The 17,489-nt window shown below is 46.6% G+C and overlaps 1 protein-coding gene across 6 annotated transcripts in view; it reads left to right on the top strand.

Moving 5' to 3' along the window:
- The window catches only part of LOC310661974 (corticotropin-releasing factor receptor 1), a 64,923-nt gene extending 48,502 nt beyond the window's left edge, over positions 1-16,421 (top strand). For all 6 annotated transcript variants that reach the window (XM_083408733.1, XM_083408735.1, XM_083408738.1 and 3 more), the window contains 9 exons: positions 2,116-2,222; positions 2,787-2,907; positions 4,255-4,408; positions 5,029-5,089; positions 8,266-8,338; positions 12,645-12,730; positions 13,475-13,610; positions 14,371-14,412; positions 15,321-16,421. In XM_083408733.1, coding sequence (XP_083264859.1) covers positions 2,116-2,222; positions 2,787-2,907; positions 4,255-4,408; positions 5,029-5,089; positions 8,266-8,338; positions 12,645-12,730; positions 13,475-13,610; positions 14,371-14,412; positions 15,321-15,461 — 921 coding nt within the window. In that variant the 3' untranslated portion in view covers positions 15,462-16,421. The remainder of the gene's footprint in view (positions 1-2,115; positions 2,223-2,786; positions 2,908-4,254; positions 4,409-5,028; positions 5,090-8,265; positions 8,339-12,644; positions 12,731-13,474; positions 13,611-14,370; positions 14,413-15,320) is intronic.
- Positions 16,422-17,489: the final 1,068 nt, after the last annotated feature.

Genomic DNA, 17,489 nt, shown 5'->3' with positions numbered 1-17,489 from the left:
CCAGCAGTACTGGGCTTTGGTAAGTGAGAGCCAGTGTGGTGTAGTGGTTAAGAGCGGTAGTCTTGCAATCTGGGGAACCAGGTTCGCATCTCCGCTCCTCCACATGCAGCTGCTGGGTGACCTTGGGCCAGTCACACTTCTTTGAAGTCTCTCAGCCCCACTCACCTCACAGAGTGTTTGTTGTGGGGGAGGAAGGGAAAGGAGAATGTTAGCCGCTTTGAGACACCTTAAAGGCGGGATATCGAATCCAAACTCTTCTTTGGGAAACAGGCATGAGGCTCTGACAGGGTCATAGGGTCCTCCTGCCTCCTTCCCAAATCCTAGCTAGCACTTTTCAAGCTTTGGGAAGTAGATGAGATGGTCTAGGACCCTGACAGAGTCTTGCACCTCCATCCCAAAGCCCGGCAACCTCACTTAGCCAGCTTTCGAAAGGTGGCACAAAGGCTGGAGGAGGGCACCCAGTTTTGACCTTGCTTCCTTTTCCCCTGGTGCAACAAGGCACTGTGTGGCCCGCAGGTTCAATGTCAAAGTACTCTTGCAGCCCATTTGGCAGGAAAAGGCAGCCCTGTTCTACAAGCACTTTCATGTGACAAGACATTATGCCAATAAAGGCTGAATGAATTAATGAATGTGACAGACCAACCCTGCTGACCAGTCAGCTCCGGGGCTGCTTCCCTTTCCTATATCGCTCCTATTAAGTCCAAATACTACTCTTGGAAAAACACTGAAGACCCTACAAGTGTCCCCATTTTCGAGGGACGTCCCTGATTTAGAGAAACTATCCCAGTTTCTGATTTGATGTTCCACTTTTCCTTAGGATGTCCCTATTTTCATTGGAGAAATGTTGGAGGGTATAGAATTATCCAACCCCCGAGCCGCCTGAAGGCAATCCTGTTTAGGGAAGGGTTTTTTTTTTAAAAAAAAAATGTTTAATGCTTTATTATGTTTTTATGTATGTTGGAAGTTGCCCAGAATGGCTGGGGCAACTCAGTAAGATGTGTGGGGTATAAATAGTAAAATAATCATTATGGAATGTGACGTCCCTCTTTTCATTGTTGGAGGGTATGGCCAGTGGTGTAGTGGTTAAGAGCGGTAGACTTGTAATCTGGTGAACCGGGTTCGCTTCCCCGCTCCTCCACATGCAGCTGCTGGGTAACCTTGGGCTAGTCACACTTCTCTGAAGTCTCTCAGCCCCACTCACCTCACAGAGTGTTTGTTGTGGGGGAGGAAGGGAAAGGAGAATGTTAGCCGCTTTGAGACTCCTTCAAGTAGTGATAAAGTGAGATATCAAATCCAAACTCTTCTTGTTGTTGTCCTCTTCCATCGATCATTGTGCACAGTTCTTCTCAGACCCTCTGATGCTCAGTATCCCTGGAGCTTGCCATTACTTAGTAAAACCTATGGGAAGATGGTTCAGGAGTGGCTAAAGGAAGCATCTTATTCCCACGCATGTAAAGAACAGGAAGAATGGTTGTAGCTCAGTGGTAGAGCACATGTTTTTTATGCAGAAGGTTCCAGATTTCAGTTCTTGGTGTCTCTAAGAGGGCTGGGAGGATGTCTCCCTCCGAAACTATAGAGAGCTGCTGTCAGCCAGTATAGACATCGCTGAGCTATGTGGACCAATGGTTGGGCTCAGTATAAAGCAACTTCTTGAACTGACTACCACTTATGCTGCTCCTTATAAAAGATTGTTAGCTAAACCCAGAAGAGGAGGAGGAGGAGGAGATCATTTCACAGATGATCTAAATGTCAGCATGATGATAAAGGAGCTAAAGGGACCTGTGGCTCTCATGATGTTGCTAAGAGTCCGTTTCCCACCAATTGCAACCAGCGTTGCCCATGCTTAGGACTGATGGGAGTTGTAGTCCAGCAATGCCTAGAGGGCGCCAGATCTACCCATCTCTGGTTTGAGGAAAGGGAAAGCATTGGATTCAGGGTAATGGCTAAGCAGATTCTCGTTGTTTAATGGAGGCTGCTTCCACCACTGACTAGTGAAAGAAAGTAAGACTATTGTGGCATTATCTTTGAAAAGGTCTGAAGGAATTGGACTGCAAATGATAATTACTATACTATTGTGGCCCAATGCTGAACCTTTTCCTGCCTTTCCCCCTACAGAAGAGAAGCAAGTTGCACTACCATGTTGCTGTCATCATCAACTACCTTGGGCACTGCATTTCCCTGGCAGCACTGATAGCTGCTTTCATCCTCTTCATGCGCCTGAGGTGAGTCAGGCCAAAGGGCCCACGAGATCATTTGAAGCAGCCCTCGCCTGCCTGCCGCTGGCCAGATGTTTACACACTACACGGCCATGCTAGCTGGGGCTGATGGGAGTTGAAGTCCCAAAAGCATTTGGAGGGTGTGACAGGCTGGGGAAGGCTGATCTAAAAAATTGAGAGCCAGTGTGGAGTAGTGGTTGAGAGCGGTAGTCTTGTAATCTGGGGAACCGGATTCGCGTCTCCGCTCCTCCACATGCAGCTGCTGGGTGACCTTGGGCCAGTCACACTTCTTTGAAGTCTCTCAGCCCCACTCACCTCACAGAGTGTTTGTTGTGGGGGAGGAAGGGAAAGGAGAATGTTAGCCGCTTTGAGACTCCTGAAGGGGAGTGAAAGGCGGGATATCAAATCCAAACTCTTCGAGAGAGAGAGAGAGAGAGAGAGAGAGAGAGAGAGAGAGGGGTAGGGACAAGGCAGTAACATGCGAGGGGAGGGGTTCTGCCTTGAGAGTGGGGCAGTTCATCCTTTGGGCCTGTGCTGCCATTTTGCACGCTCTTTCCTTTTCTCCTCCAGGAGCATCCGGTGCCTACGAAACATTATCCACTGGAACTTGATCACTGCCTTCATTTTGCGGAACGCCACGTGGTTTGTGGTCCAGCTCACCATGAATCCAGAAGTCCATGAAAGCAACGTGGTAGGTTCTCCTCAGCCTGGCCTCAAATCTGGTGCTAGCAATTTGGCTTGGATGCCTGCTGAACTTTGAAAAACAAAACAAAAAAAGCAAGGGGGATCGAGAAACTTTCCCCATGACCTTTGAGGTCACTGCTTCTTGACCTGTTATATGAAAGTCAAGCCTTGAAAACGTACATCTCTATCAGGGTCTCCAGCTGTTTGTGGACTACAATTCCCAGCATCCCTGACCACGGGTCGTGCTAGCTAGGGATGATGGGAGTTGTAGTCCAAAAACAGCTGGTGACCCAGGTTTGGGAAACCCTGATCTATAGTGTATAGCCCTAAGGTATTCTGAGCTGGTGATGATAGGGTTGCCATAATTCAAAAAATAAAAACCAGGACACCCCAAAAGTTGTTGAGCTTCCCCCCACAAAAAAATACCAAAAAACACGCTTTCTCAATTGACTTGCCTAAGATCCAGAACAAAATGCTGCCTTTTGGAAATCCCCTCACTCCGATGTCAATTCCTCCTTTGAAATCCCAGTAATGTACGGAAAAATCCAGACATATGGAATCTCTAGGTGATAAGGCCTCTGGCAAGGGGCTGGAGCTGAGTGGTAGAGCATTTTGCAACATGCAGAAGGTTTCAGGATCACTTCCTGGCTTCTCCAGGTAGGCCTAGGAAGAAATGCTACCAATTAGTATATAGACCAACATGATCATGATCACTTTGCTTTAGCACCTTGAAAACATTGGCATGTCTTTAAGAGTTTGAAAGAGCCAGCTGATCAGGCCCATAAACCTGTCAGATATTTGCAAGTTAAATTGCAGGGTATTTCACCATGACCGTCCTACGACCAAAAATGAAATTCTAATCCAGGTATCTCCTTGTTGGATTTGTTAGCAGAAGCTAAGGCAGCCTGGCTGAGGCTGGGTGGAATTGCCACCCCTAATTTCTAGAGGGTGCCATGTTGTTGAAGGCTGAGCCAAGGAACGCTTTCAAGTCTGTTGATCTGAGCTACCCAGCAGCTGAGGTTCAGCCAAGGTCTCCTTAGTGTGTGAAAAGAAAGTTGAATTTCCATGAGCTCTATCATCTTGAGAGTGTGCCGTAGCTTATTTGCAGATGAGTTGAGCTATCTTGCAGTTGGCTTTGCTTCGATCTGAAGGGTTGGGAATTTTAAAGCCGAAGAATGGAGCCTCAGCCTCACTGTTTATGAATGTTCAGCCGTTAGCAGGCGAAAGGGGACGATGCTAAGCTGTTCAGAGTAGCTGTGTCCTCATAGAGGTAGGGTAGGCTTCCTTGTGGCTAGGATTTGCGGGGCTGTTTCCTCTTAATTCATCCATTCTGCCTGTTCCTCACCACACACAGCCCTGGTGCCGCCTCGTCACAGCTGCCTACAACTACTTCCACGTCACCAATTTCTTCTGGATGTTTGGCGAGGGCTGCTACCTTCACACGGCCATTGTCCTCACCTATTCGACAGACAAGCTGAGGAAATGGATGTTCATCTGCATCGGCTGGTGTGAGTGGCAAGGAGAGGGGTGGCTGCAGCATATCCTGCAGGGTAGCCAGGGTGACAAAGGGATAGCTCAGTTGGTAGAGTACAAGACTCTCCACCTCAAGGTCGTGGGTTCAAGTCCCATGTTGGCCGAAAGATTCAAGGGGGTTGGATTAGACTCGGAACTCCGCTAAGGTTCAGGAGTACTTTTTTGTTTATCATGTATACCTTTCCAGAATCTGAAAGCACATTCTGGAGTTAAGCCATAGGGACTGAGTGCGAGTAAGCCGAGTGTGCCTTTGTTATATGCTCAGGGGCACCATCATGCATTCTAGTATGGGCAACAGGGCCTGAGGCTGAGCTGCGATGATTCCAAGGGCACAGATTAACCTATTTGCTCTGCAGATGCTCAGAAGCACTCTCATTCTCACTCATTATAGGAGCACTGAGGCCTCACGCAAGAAAAAACAGGCTCTGCGTCTGAGCTTAGATAATAGCACCGTGATAGTTTCGCTCGGTATGGGTGGGTCCCTGAGCTGAGGCCAGATATCCCATTTGCTCCCCCAACTACCACAACCCCTTGCCTTAATGCTAGGTCATTCCTCACCGGATGCCCTGAGACCTGTCTTTGCTTTCATCCACAGGCATCCCTTTCCCCATCATCATCGCTTGGGCCATTGGGAAACTCTACTATGACAATGAGAAGTAAGTCAGCCCTAGCCTCTCTCTCTCCCCCCCCCCCCCCATCCTGCTTTTCTGCTGCTATGGTAATGGCTTCTAGAGCAGGCTTGCACAGCCTTGGAGTGGGTGCCAAGGAGGGATCTGGGGGTGGAAGGAGGGAAGCTCTGCTGGCATTTCTCCGCTTTGCACAAAGGCAATCAGGAGCAGACTTGGGGGCGATTTTAGCAGACGAGCAAGAAATCAGGAGTGGCCTTGCTTACAGGCAAGCAGTGTTCTTCCCCCATTCTGCCAACTACCACTCCAACTGCCCATGAACCAAACAAAAAGCTGTTTACCTGCACCAAGAATGTGGATCAGTGGCTCCCAAACTTTTTGGAGGCCACCGCTCCTTTCATTCCGTAAACTCACCCCAGGGCTCCCTAACCTATAAAAAGCACTACTCAGAATAGTGAAATGCACCACCCACTAAGGGAGATGATAATGCAATGAAATTTGAAACAGTGGCAATTAATTGCACGTGCATTCAAAGTCCAATTACTTAGTTTAATTAATCAGCAAAACTGATGAATGCTTGATCCAGTGATACCAGCTTTTCACAGTCTGATAGTCATTTACATCTCCAGCACCCCCTTGCCACCTTTTGGCACCCTGCTAAGTAATCCTGTCATCCCCCAGTGGGTAGTACCATCTACTTTGAGAACCTTGGATGTAGGTGTTTAAATTTCAGGGATATCCTAGTCCCAATGGATAGGATTAGTTCAGGGAATGGAAACCTCTGACCAGTGGGCCAGATTAGGCACTCCCCATTAGTCCCATCGGGCTGTTCTGCCAAGCCCACCTGCCCTCCACCTGATGTCACATGTCAGGGGTGAGGCAGGTAAAGCAACGGCTGGGCCGAAAAGAAGCCTGTAGGACCAGTGGCACCTGCAAAGACCTGTGTAGAGTGAGTGCCCTGCTTGGCTCTATGCTAGCGCCAACAATCAGCTGGTTGTCAGGGCTTTGAGGGCCATGTATCTGTTGCACTGGCTCCCCGTAGAGTATCAGGTCAGGTTTAAGGTGCTGGTTTTGACCTTTAAAGCCCTTTGTGGCTTAGGGCCCTCGTAGTTATGGGACTGCCTCTCCTGGTATGTCCCGCAGAGGACCTTAAGGTCCATGAATAATCATAGTTTAGAGGTCCCAGGCCCTAAGGAAGTTAGATTATCCTCCACCAGGGCCAGGGCCTTTTCAGTGATGGCTCCAACCTGGTGGAATGCTCTGTCCCATAAGACCAGGGCCCTGCAGGATTTAACTTCCTTCCGCAGGGCCTGTAGGACAGAGCTATTCTTCCTGGCTTTCAATTTGAACTTAGTCTGATCTTTTATTCCCCTTCCTTCCCTCCCCCTCCCCTTTTTATGAAGATTACCCGCTCTGGGATCCCACAGCTAATTCTCCCCTGGTCTCTTCGCTGGCCCAAATAGGACTAATTTAGCCAGCTAGCCCTGGTGATCATCTAATGTTTATTGGATGGATTTCCCCCCTAAATTGACTTTTGAATTCTGAATTTATTGTTATTCACATTTTATACTGTATTTTGTGCTATTTTTTGTTGCATCAAATAAGTGTTTTAAATTTGTTGTTAGCTACCCTGAGCCTGGTTTTCTGAACCAGGAAGGGTGGGGTATAAATAATTTATTGTCATCATCATCATCATCATCATCATCATTATCCACCCAGGGCGAAAACAACTCACCTGACATGATTATGATGTCAGGTGATTGGCAAGTGGGCAGCCCCTTGTGGGAGTGTCGCAAGCAACTTAGAATCAGGAAAGCGCTGCATTTCAAATCCAGCTTGCTCTCCCCACCCAACCCCTGCAGCTACTTTTATAAGAAACAGAATTTTTGAACAAGCTAGAGGTCCCATCCCAAATTTCCTAGCATCTCTGCATCCTTTGGCCCTTCGTAGTGGGTTGAGCAGAGGTGAAGGAATAAACATTCAGCACGCTCCCCGATTCTCTGTTCTGTAGCTAGAAAAAGTAGGCTGAAATAGGAAGATTCAGCAAATCCAGACAAATTTGCAGAGTTTATGGAGGTAGCAGAATTAAACTACTTGGTGATTTATTTTTTTTAAAGTGTAAACACAGCACTGGGCATTGCTAATGAAACACCATCGTGGGAGGTCCCCCCCAGTTAAAGCAGCCTGGGATTTAATGAGAGGGTCTTATGCCTTTCCCTCTGGGCCCTTGATCCTGCTTTCCCAGTGACTTGCTAATGGAGGACATAGCAGCCCCCTGGCAAGTTGCTTCCATGGCCATTAATCATGCAGGCGAGCAGGATTGATTTGGGCTGGCCGCCATTTGCCTTAATTATCAGCCATGGCTTCTCGCTTTCAAGTAAGTTCTGGCTGCGGCTATGGCTGAAACCAATCACCCACCCTCTTGTTTGGGGTTCCAAGTCACTTAGAAAGGTCTTCTTGGCGGGTTTTTAAAAAATTGTTCTTTCCCAGCGACTACAGTCTTGAGGGGTGGTGAGTGGTGACAGTAACTCAGATTATGAGGTTCAAGCTGGGTGATGCAATAAATGCATGGTTTCATGTGTCTTGCTTTTAGAAAGAAAGAAAGAAAGAGAAAATAAATAGCAGGAATGAGACAGTGGGCCTGATCAGGGTAGGGGTACCATGCATGGGTAGGGCGTGGTTTCATTTTCTTTCCCAACTCCTCCTTCGCAACTGCACTGGTTTCATTTCTTCCCCAAAGCTGCTATTTGTTTTGACAGGGAAGCCTGACATTGGTGGTAGCAGCTGTTTCCTTCTGGGAGCAAACAGCAGTATTGGGGTGTGGGTGATTATTTTCATTGGGACCATGGCATGGGAGGAAGGGTTAAAAACCACCCCTTCTGACACTTCCTGACATTTACCTATCCCTAAATATGCCGGCTGTTTGTTTTCATCAAATAGATATGTGTGAAATGTGCCGTACGTTTTTCATTTTATCCAGTTTAGGTCATGGTCTTCCAGTCTTGAAGCTCTTCTTCCTTATCCTACATGTGTTAGGAGGAGGTTTTGGCCAAGGAAAAGCACTCTGCCCATGCCCAGAGATGCTCTTTCTTTATTATATCCTGTGTCAGAAATGGATTTAAAGCCTGGACTCTGGTTCAGCTTCAACCGTGGATGAAGTTAAATCCTCACTGTGGTTTCTTTGTGCTCTGCATTCCGAATTACAGGTGCTGGTTTGGAAAACGAGCAGGGATTTATACTGACTACATCTACCAAGGTCCCATGATACTGGTGCTGTTGGTAAGAGCGGAAGTCCCTTCCTTCCCACTCTCAATACTTTTTCGGGGTGCAGTGCAGGGGTTGGAGGCTGCTTTTGTGGCTAAGGTGATGTAAGAACAAAAGAGACCAAGACTCTAGTACCTTTTCATAATTGTGCAGAAATGGGAGCATGGGCAGCAAAAGCTGATCATAGGGGCCGGGCCAATCTGTCGATGGGAAATTCTGCACTAAAATTTCCTGTTCTACCCAAATACAATAGCTCTGTCATTCTCTTGCATCTGGTCCTTCTGGAAGTATGCCTAGGAGGGTCACTTTTTAAATTTATTTTCAGCCAAACTAGATGTGATGCAAGCCGTGCACGAAGTTAAACCAGGCCTGATAGTTTCATCTTCACACATCTTAGATGGGAAGGAACCAGAGGCGTCCTCTTGGGCTGAAGATCAGGGGGGCCCAGCAGCATGGCATGCCTGTGACATCACATGCCCAACATGCGCATAGTTGCGAGCAGGTCTTGCCCAGCTTCAATGCCCACGTTTCCTCCTCTCTCACACTCAGGAGGAGCTTGCCTTTGATGCTGTGCTGGCTCAGCTGTTTGGCCTCCTCTACCCCCTCAACATTTGCAGGGCTGAGACCCCTGCTAAGGAATATTGAGGGGCATGACGACAGCCTGCTCCCTAGAGTCAGCACTCCTGGAAGGGACTCTGAATTTGATCACTGCTTTTTTCACTTATGGTGGGGGGGGGGGGGATATTGGCTTCAAGTATATCTTCCCCTGCAGGTAAAAAAGTTTAAAGGGGACAATTTCCATAAAGGCTGACTCCCTTTGGAATAAAAATTGTCCAGACTCGTAATTATTATTCAAAGCTTTACTAACCAAACTTCTTCAAAAACAGAACAAAAAAATCAATGGTACACCCAAAACGTCGTATAAAGCATGTACATATCCAAGAATATATTCTTAAATATATAAGTATAACCAGAGCTGAGATCAGTGCTCTGTCTTTCCCATAGCCTGCATTACACTGCATCCAGCCTGGAGAGGCTTCTTATTACATCCTTCTCTCACTATGCCTGGGAACAAAAGGCAACCCCCTTCAAAATGGCAGATTTGCAATTGAATACCCTAATCATGTGATCTAAAGTTAAACACTCACGTGAGTGCTAGCAAAGAACAACAGTTAATTATCAACCCAGCTAGAGGCTGAGAGAGAGCTTCCTTCTAGCTGAGTATACGCCAGTGGAATTTTCCGATGTTACACCCTTAACAACATGCATACAGGCGTTCTGCATTTCAGTGTCTGATTAAACAATTAGCACTCCACACCTAGGGTGGCCTGATGCAAAGGAGGGGTCTTGCACCTTTAATAAATTGCATAGCAAAGGGGAATTTTCAGCCGATAGAGCCTATGTGACAAGCTCCACCTGCTGAAATAAACAACCATTAAAGATGCTGGAGGCCTCCATCCCTGTTTTGTATTTGACCACCTGATCCACATCAAATTCAGACATGGTTTTTAAATTTAAAAAATAATAATCCAAAGGTTTCCTGCATCACATCTAATTGGGCTCTTCCTTCCATCTATCCCTCCCACTCTTCCTTTCCTTATTGCTTTTGCCATCTTGGCACAATTTCTATCTTGCGCGAGCTCAACACTACCACCGGCACTGCTACCAACTGAACACAGCACAATTCGCACACCTCCCCTGCCTCCAGCAAATTTGTTAATGATGTTATTTGATGAGGATAATAGCAGCCGCTATCAGGCAGCCTAGGCTGATGCAGAGGCCTGGGGGGGAAAGTCGGAGGCGATTTGTCTAGTTAGAGGGCCTGCCGCGCCGCCTGAGGAGACTGCTGCCGCCTCTGCCCTCTGGGCAGCCACTTTGTAACACTTCCTGAATCCTCATGCCTAATTTCCTCCAGGATTAGTGCTTCTGGAGGAGGCCAGAGAGCGAAAGAAGGCATGAGGGTTCCTCGTGTGTTATCTGGACAAACGTTAAATCAAAGCAGCCTGTCTCTGGGAGAACTTTCAGTCTGAGCTGGTCTCGATCCTATTCTTCCATCTCAATCTCATTCTCTCTTTCTCAGAGACAAAGTAAAGTAGGGTCTTCATTACCTCTTCAGAAACCCTGAATCACCTCCCAGCATTCCTTTGTTATGTTAGAAGAGGCCATTATTAGTATTTCTTGCCTTTTCTTCATCTTTTTTAAAGCACTCACCTGCTCGCTGCAGGCAATGAGGAACTCCACGTAGGTGAGGGGGCTGGTGCAGGAAGAACAGATCCCTCCATCTCTCCCTCTGCTCGTCTGCTTGATAGACAGCAACTTTTGAACAAGCCCACAAAGAGGCTAGCAGCTTGCGTTTCCATCTTGGTTGCACAGGAGGGGCGTTCTACTGGCCTCTTAGCAGACTAGTACAGTCATACCTTGGGTTACAGATGCTTCAGGTTGCGTTTTTTCAGGTTACGGATCGCCGAAACCCAGAAGTACCGGAACAGGTTACTTCCGGGTTTTGGCGGTCGCGCATGCGCAGAAGCGCTAAATCACGCTTTGCACATGCGCAGAAGTGCCGAATCATAACCCGTGTGTGCACAGACACGGGTTGTGAATGCTGCGGATTGCGAACATGCATCCCGCACGGATCACGTTCGCAACCCGAGCGTCCACCGTAACTTTGGCTTATTGACAAGGCTGGAGTAATACTACAGTGCTTGCTATAATAAAAAGCAAGCCAAATGCATAAAAACACTTCTGAGGGGTTTTGTGGCATTACTATAGAACTCAGAAAGCTCAATTTCATATATAGGTGCAATCCATTTCACATGCTGATCTCACTCCCGAAACACAAACATAAAAGTGTGTGTGTGCTTTTGTGTGTGTGTGTGTACATATAATCTTGTTATGAAGACATACAGAATATTTTGAGAACTTTCCCAGCAGGGTGTGACAGCATAACCCTAACCATGTCTACTCAGAAGAAAGTCCTGCTGAGTTCAGTGGGACTTAAGTCCCAGATAAGTGGGTTTGGGATTCCGTAGGCTTTTAAACCCATAGTGTGAACCTGACTTGAGAAGTACAAGGTAAGTGAAACGATGGAAATGAGGGCTGCTTCCCAGGTAAAGGAATTCAGTTCTCAAATGTTCTTCTCTTCCCATGGAAGGAGGTCCTTAAAAAACAAAACAAAGCAAGAGATGCATCTTTCTTGTGACACGCTTCCCCCCTAATTTTTTCCAGCGTTTTGAAAACTGGTTTAAAAGGTGCTGCAGGGATTTCTTGGGAGTGGGGTGGTAACTTATGAGTTGGTGGTGTTGAGACAATAGTCATTGGGCATCCCCCATACCCAGCTTCTTCCCAGCTCTCTCTGGGGAACTGCAAGACCATTTTTATTTATTTTTTACTCCTTAAGGCAGGAATATATATATATATATGGGCTGTCAAGCCCACCCCTGCAACTCTTAAAATGTTAGATCTGTCTTTACTTATTGCTGTGGGCCAAAACAAGAGGGTTCGACAAATACAAAACGCTGCAAGTGGAATGAAATGTCATTGACCTAATTTATCAGCAAAACCATCAATCACATTTGCTTTAACAAACTGTTCTGCAACAAGAAGTAATTCAGCATTTGCTGGCAGCCCAATAAAACAACCCAGCTTGAAATGGAAGGAAATCCTCTACATATCTAATCTTTGCAAACAGTGGACAGTCAAAACTGTAAGGAGAGATGGAGCTTCTGAAGCCAATGAAACAGATTTCAAACGGCCATATACAAATTTCTGTGGCCTGATCAGTAAATAAATTTACTGTACACACCCACCTTGCTTTTCATAAAGGAGCTTGGCATATTTTGGGGAGACAGATAAATTAACTGAGAGGATTTATTTTGCATCACATCCAGAATGTGGTTGTCACTATCCCCCACCCCCAGCTCCTTATTTCCACTCCTAAAAAGCATTGACTCCGAAGTCCAACTAAGCTCTGAAAACTTTTAAAGCAAGATTAGATTTCAGATTAATATTGTTCTGTCAGATGAAATAATGGCCATTTGTTTTTGCAATACCTGAGAGAGTAGCTCCCCCTAGTGGAAGAGAGAGTAAACCGGACTGGAAATGTTACTTCTGTTGAGATCCATTCAGGTGGTTCTCAAGCGCGGGCTGATTTTGAAAACTTGCCCTAGAGAACAGGTGTGCAGGGGCATACTGCGGGGGTTGTGGCCTGCCCCGGGTGCCACCCTGATGGGGGATGTGACAAAATGTCATTTTGCATTGGTGATGGAGGCATTTCTTTATACACTTACTCCACCACTTAATCTCGTTTCTGTGTCTATTCCAGATCAACTTTATCTTTTTATTCAACATTGTCAGAATCCTGATGACGAAGCTTCGGGCCTCGACCACCTCAGAGACAATACAGTACAGGTATCAGTGCAAGAGCACAGGCGGAGAATGGGTGGCCAGAGTTTATGATAGGGGCTATGCTAAACCACTCTTCTGACTCCTCGACTCAAATATGTTGTGCAAATTGAGCAGGTTTCTATTATTGCTTTGCAGAATTAATTGATTCTGTTAACTGAGTCCTGAAGAGAAGGCCCACTTGCCCTCCCTAGCTACAGAAAGCCCTGCTCATCAGCCCTTTTAACTTTTAAAAGGCAGGAGTCTGGTAACCCAGACGCAGGAAGTAAGGCTCAGGGCTTACTCTGAGCCAGAGGTCAATTCTAGAATTTGCCCTGAACCGGGACCAACCCTCTCCCGCTTGGACTACTGCAATGCACTCTTCGCAGGGCTGCCCTTGAAGGTGACTCGGAAACTACAACTAATCCAGAATGCAGCTGTTAGACTGCTGCCTGGGATATATCATTTTCAAGTGTTGTTATTTGTGGAAGGTTCCCTGCAAGTGGAAGTCTAAGCACACTAGGAGAAGTTCTAGCTATCCTTCTATTTGCTGCTATAGAGTCCCATTTGCAGGAAGTGGCTTTGGTGTGTGTGTGTGTGTATGAGAATTCAGGAATGGGATCCTAGCCTCAGTCCACCCTTTGGACTCTACCACCTCATTCCCACTTCATTCTGCTACATGTGTAGATCCAACCCTAACCATTGGCAAGGGGACACTGGGGTGCCGGTCTGGAACTCGCTTGGATTTTAAGTCCTGTGCTCTTCCTTCAGAAAAGCTGTGAAGGCTACCCTTGTGCTCCTTCCTTTGCTGGGCATTACCTACATGCTTTTCTTCGTCAACCCCGGTGAAGATGAAATATCCCGGGTAGTCTTCATCTACTTCAACTCTGTCTTGGAGTCCTTCCAGGTATGGAAAACCTTGTGGAAACTAGAGCCCAAATGCATTTGGGGTTAAGGGGTGCAAAATCCATACAAAATCTTATAACTCGAAATTGCTTGCAATAACTTCAGTGTATTTATGTACTTATTTTAGATGTTGTTTTAAATCGCATTATCCCCACCCGCTGGCAATTCCAAACTAGGGCTTCTGTTGGACATATATGGGTTTTAGAACGGGGAGGGGGGACCACACTGAGATATCAAAATCGGCAGCATGAAACTTCCTTAAAATTCACTTGCAAGGCTTATCTCCCAAGGGTTGACTTTCCATATGAAAAATTTGTAACAGAAACAATACTTAAATCTGATTTGGGAATTTGTTTTGTTTTGGCTCTGGTAGAATCATTGCACGCCCATCTCCAGGGACTATTTACTAACCTCATCATGTTCCTCCTCCTCTTCCCAGGGCTCTAGGAAACCTGTTTGCATGGTCCAGATCTCAGCATTGTCTTTGCAAAGTAATGAGATTGTGCTGTTGAGCATGCAAAGATTTCATTATGTGAAGATTGCATCTCATTCCCCACTCTGTGTCTATTCTCTCCCCCCACCCATCTCCCAAACATCTTGGATTATAAGGCAAGGTTTACAGATCAAAGCATCTGGCACTTGCCTTTTAAAAATGAAAAATAGCCCCCTAGGAAGTGCCCACAGGAAACATGGTGCAAAAGGCTGCGGTTATTTCTCTCTTTCCCAAAGCTTGACTATGCTATTCTTTCTTCTCTAATCAGGGCTTTTTTGTCTCTGTCTTCTACTGCTTCCTGAACAGCGAGGTGAGCCAGGGTTGGGGAATGAGTGGGCAGAGACGGGGGAGGCTTGCTGGGTCTCAACTTGCATGCTGCCCAATCTATCATACAGCCTTTTGAAAAACAGATGAATTGCCAGATCAAGGGGTTGGCACAGGGGCGAGATCAATTACTATGGGCAGAGACAAATCATCCCAAAGCAGAGGGTGAAACCTCATGCTTAGGAGAACAGGATGACAGCAGAACTGGTGCTTCTGCATATGAAGCAGTACAAACTGCCTCTTTGTCAAAAACATCCCTGCAGGGGAAAGCTCAGGAAAATGACCATGCTACAGCGTCTCTCCCTTTGAGCAATTTTTCTATGACCAATCCATTTCAAATTGAAGAATTTTATGTTGCCCCCTCTCTTGCTGCATGTAGGATCAGGTGGAATAGCTCCAGGAAAGTTAAGATTTTACACTGCATGGTGACACTCACATTTTTAAAGGAATTTTTTTTTTTACATATTCATCCTTGGCAACCCTATGGAATCAGAGGTGGCCATTAGTCCTGATTAACTCACCAGTAGCCTACTAATATAAGAAGGCTGCTAGTCCTACAGATTCACAGAGGCACCCCTATGCTGTGGATAACTTTGGGAAAGGATATTTTCAGTGTGTACAGCCCCTTCTACCGCCGGGAACAAAACCCCAAAGTTCTTCCACCTGCTGAAGCTTTCCTGTAGATGTACTTGGAACTCCAACTCCCATCAGCCACAGCCAAATGGACAGGGACGATGGGAGTTGTAGTCCAGCAGCACCTGAAAGGCTGCTGGTGGTCCGTCCCCCATCCCTTCACAAGCCTTGTTCTCCATTAAATCTGTCACCCCTTTTTAATTGGCAGATTACCCCTTTATTTACAGTACATTTATGGGTATTTGTGGCTTGTCTCCCCAGGTTCGTTCTGCAGTCCGGAAGAGATGGCACCGGTGGCAGGACAAGCACTCCATCCGAGCCAGAGTCGCCAGGGCCATGTCCATCCCCACCTCCCCAACGCGCGTCAGCTTCCATAGCATCAAGCAGTCGACGGCTCTCTGAGGCTGCTGCTCTGAACCGTGGGGCCAATACCTTTTGCTGAAGTTGTGGGACAGGACAGGACATGACTTGCCGACTGCAAAAGACAGGATTTTTGTTGCCTCCCCCTCCGGAGTTCCGGCTCAGAAAAGTCCCCGGAGATTGTCGCCTGCATTCTGTTGGCTGAAGCCTCATGTTCTACGTGGCTAGAATTGCAAGTCTCGGGAGGTTCTGGTGGCTCTTAAGCGACAGGAATTCGGAGGCAACAGCCCCAACATCCCGTTCTTCGAAGGTGTGGCTTACTTCACTTTCCCATGCTGTCTGGAGCTCTTTGGTCAATTCGCTAACAGATCGGGGAAAGGGTTATGAAATCACACAAGTGCTGTGGAAAGAGCAGAGGGGTGGGTGGTTCACTTCCAACTAAAAAACAAACAAAACCCTCCACTGGAGTTGATAGATAAGCAAAACCAAAGGAAGAGGTTCTTTTTGGGAACTGCCTAGCTACAAGATGCCGAGTTGGCCATTGACATATTTTACAGGATCTGAATGGTTCAGGAAGGATACATATGTGGCTAATAGCCAAAAAAGAGCCAAAAGCACAAACTCTGAATTCAGGGCTGCCGACTACCTGATCCTGGGGATTGAAAAGAGCAGGTGGACACCCCCATCACACCTGCTTGTCACCTTCCTTCGGACATCTCTTTTAACCATTTGTGAGAATGCTGAGCGGGAGCCAACAGTGCCATTCCAGTGTTCTTCCTCATTCCAGCTGCTGCTGCAGCCGCCAAAACAAGAGCTGATGCCTTGTAAATCCTCCGACCTCAGCAAGGCAACCAACCCAGTATTTCCATAGTCCGCTGAATAGTTGTTTTGGTTTGCACCAAACTTATGCCCATGGGAAGCCCCCTTGAGCCCCAAAGTGGAATGAGGGTATTCATGCATTTGTTTTGATATCTCTGAATAAAGACCACCACTATCCCAGTCCCTGCTTGCACTTTTCTATTTTTTAAGAATTATATGTTGGAGAATTGCTGAGTCGGGCCTTTCTCCCACCCAAGGCAACCGAGCAAGGCCTCTGCATATTCTGTAATAAGCACCACACACATGTATATGAAACAGCACTGGACACAAAATCCAGCAGCCTGAAAATCTCAGCTTTTTGTTAGTTTTGAGTTTTGAAAGCAAGCTTCTAGTCCTTATACATGTTCAGATAGATCTGAAAATAAATGAGCATGATATACGAACCAGGTGAGATCTCAGAAGCCAGGGAGCCCGAGAATTCCTGTGCTGAGGAGGAAATGCTTTGTATGCCTTTCCCATGATTAACAAAATATAGGCCAATTTGTATAGCTCATACAGGTCCGGCATCTGAGAATTCAGGTTGTTGCAAAATTTGGGTTAATTGATGTAGGAATCTTATTTTGAACACAACATATGGTCTCATGCCAAGTTCCACATTGGAGAGACAATGGATTCATCTCGAACATTTCAGTTGAGGCTCACTGGTCAAACCCTAGATCTACTCATGCCTTTTGTGGGATGTATTTGCTAGGGTGGTTTATCTTGGTGACCTGTACTAAGTACCCTTACCAGTGAAGTGCCCAAATCAGCCTTTAGAAATGGCCTAGTTATTTGTTAGTAACTTGGAAGGGAGGCGTATGCGCAAATGAAGCCTTGGTGTTATCAGGAATTGATACGGAATCCCTGCATCAATGGTCCATTACCTATCTAGACTCTTGTAGGTGGCTGGCAAGAATACCTACTTTGTATCACCCAACTCTATTAAGTTTAAAGCAGGCCTGTGTAACCTACGACTCACCAAGCCTAAATCGCAACCTACCAGCAAATCACTAAACTGTTTTTGGTGCCTGTGATTGCAAAACCAGTTTGGATCCTAACGTAAGTCATGTTTTAGTCGCACTGAAATCAATGGACCCAAGTAGGACCTTGGGTTTCTCCTCCCCCTTCCCCCCTCCCAACAGGTTCTTTCACCATGTCACTAATAGGCTAGGTTCAGCTTGGTAGCCACAAGTTGTTTGGACCGGGAATGTT

The sequence above is a fragment of the Podarcis tiliguerta genome (genome assembly GCF_965153285.1).
Source record: "Podarcis tiliguerta genome assembly, chromosome: 13".
Classification (NCBI taxonomy): Eukaryota; Metazoa; Chordata; class Lepidosauria; order Squamata; family Lacertidae; genus Podarcis; species Podarcis tiliguerta.
This window is presented reverse-complemented; position numbering and strand designations above follow the sequence as displayed.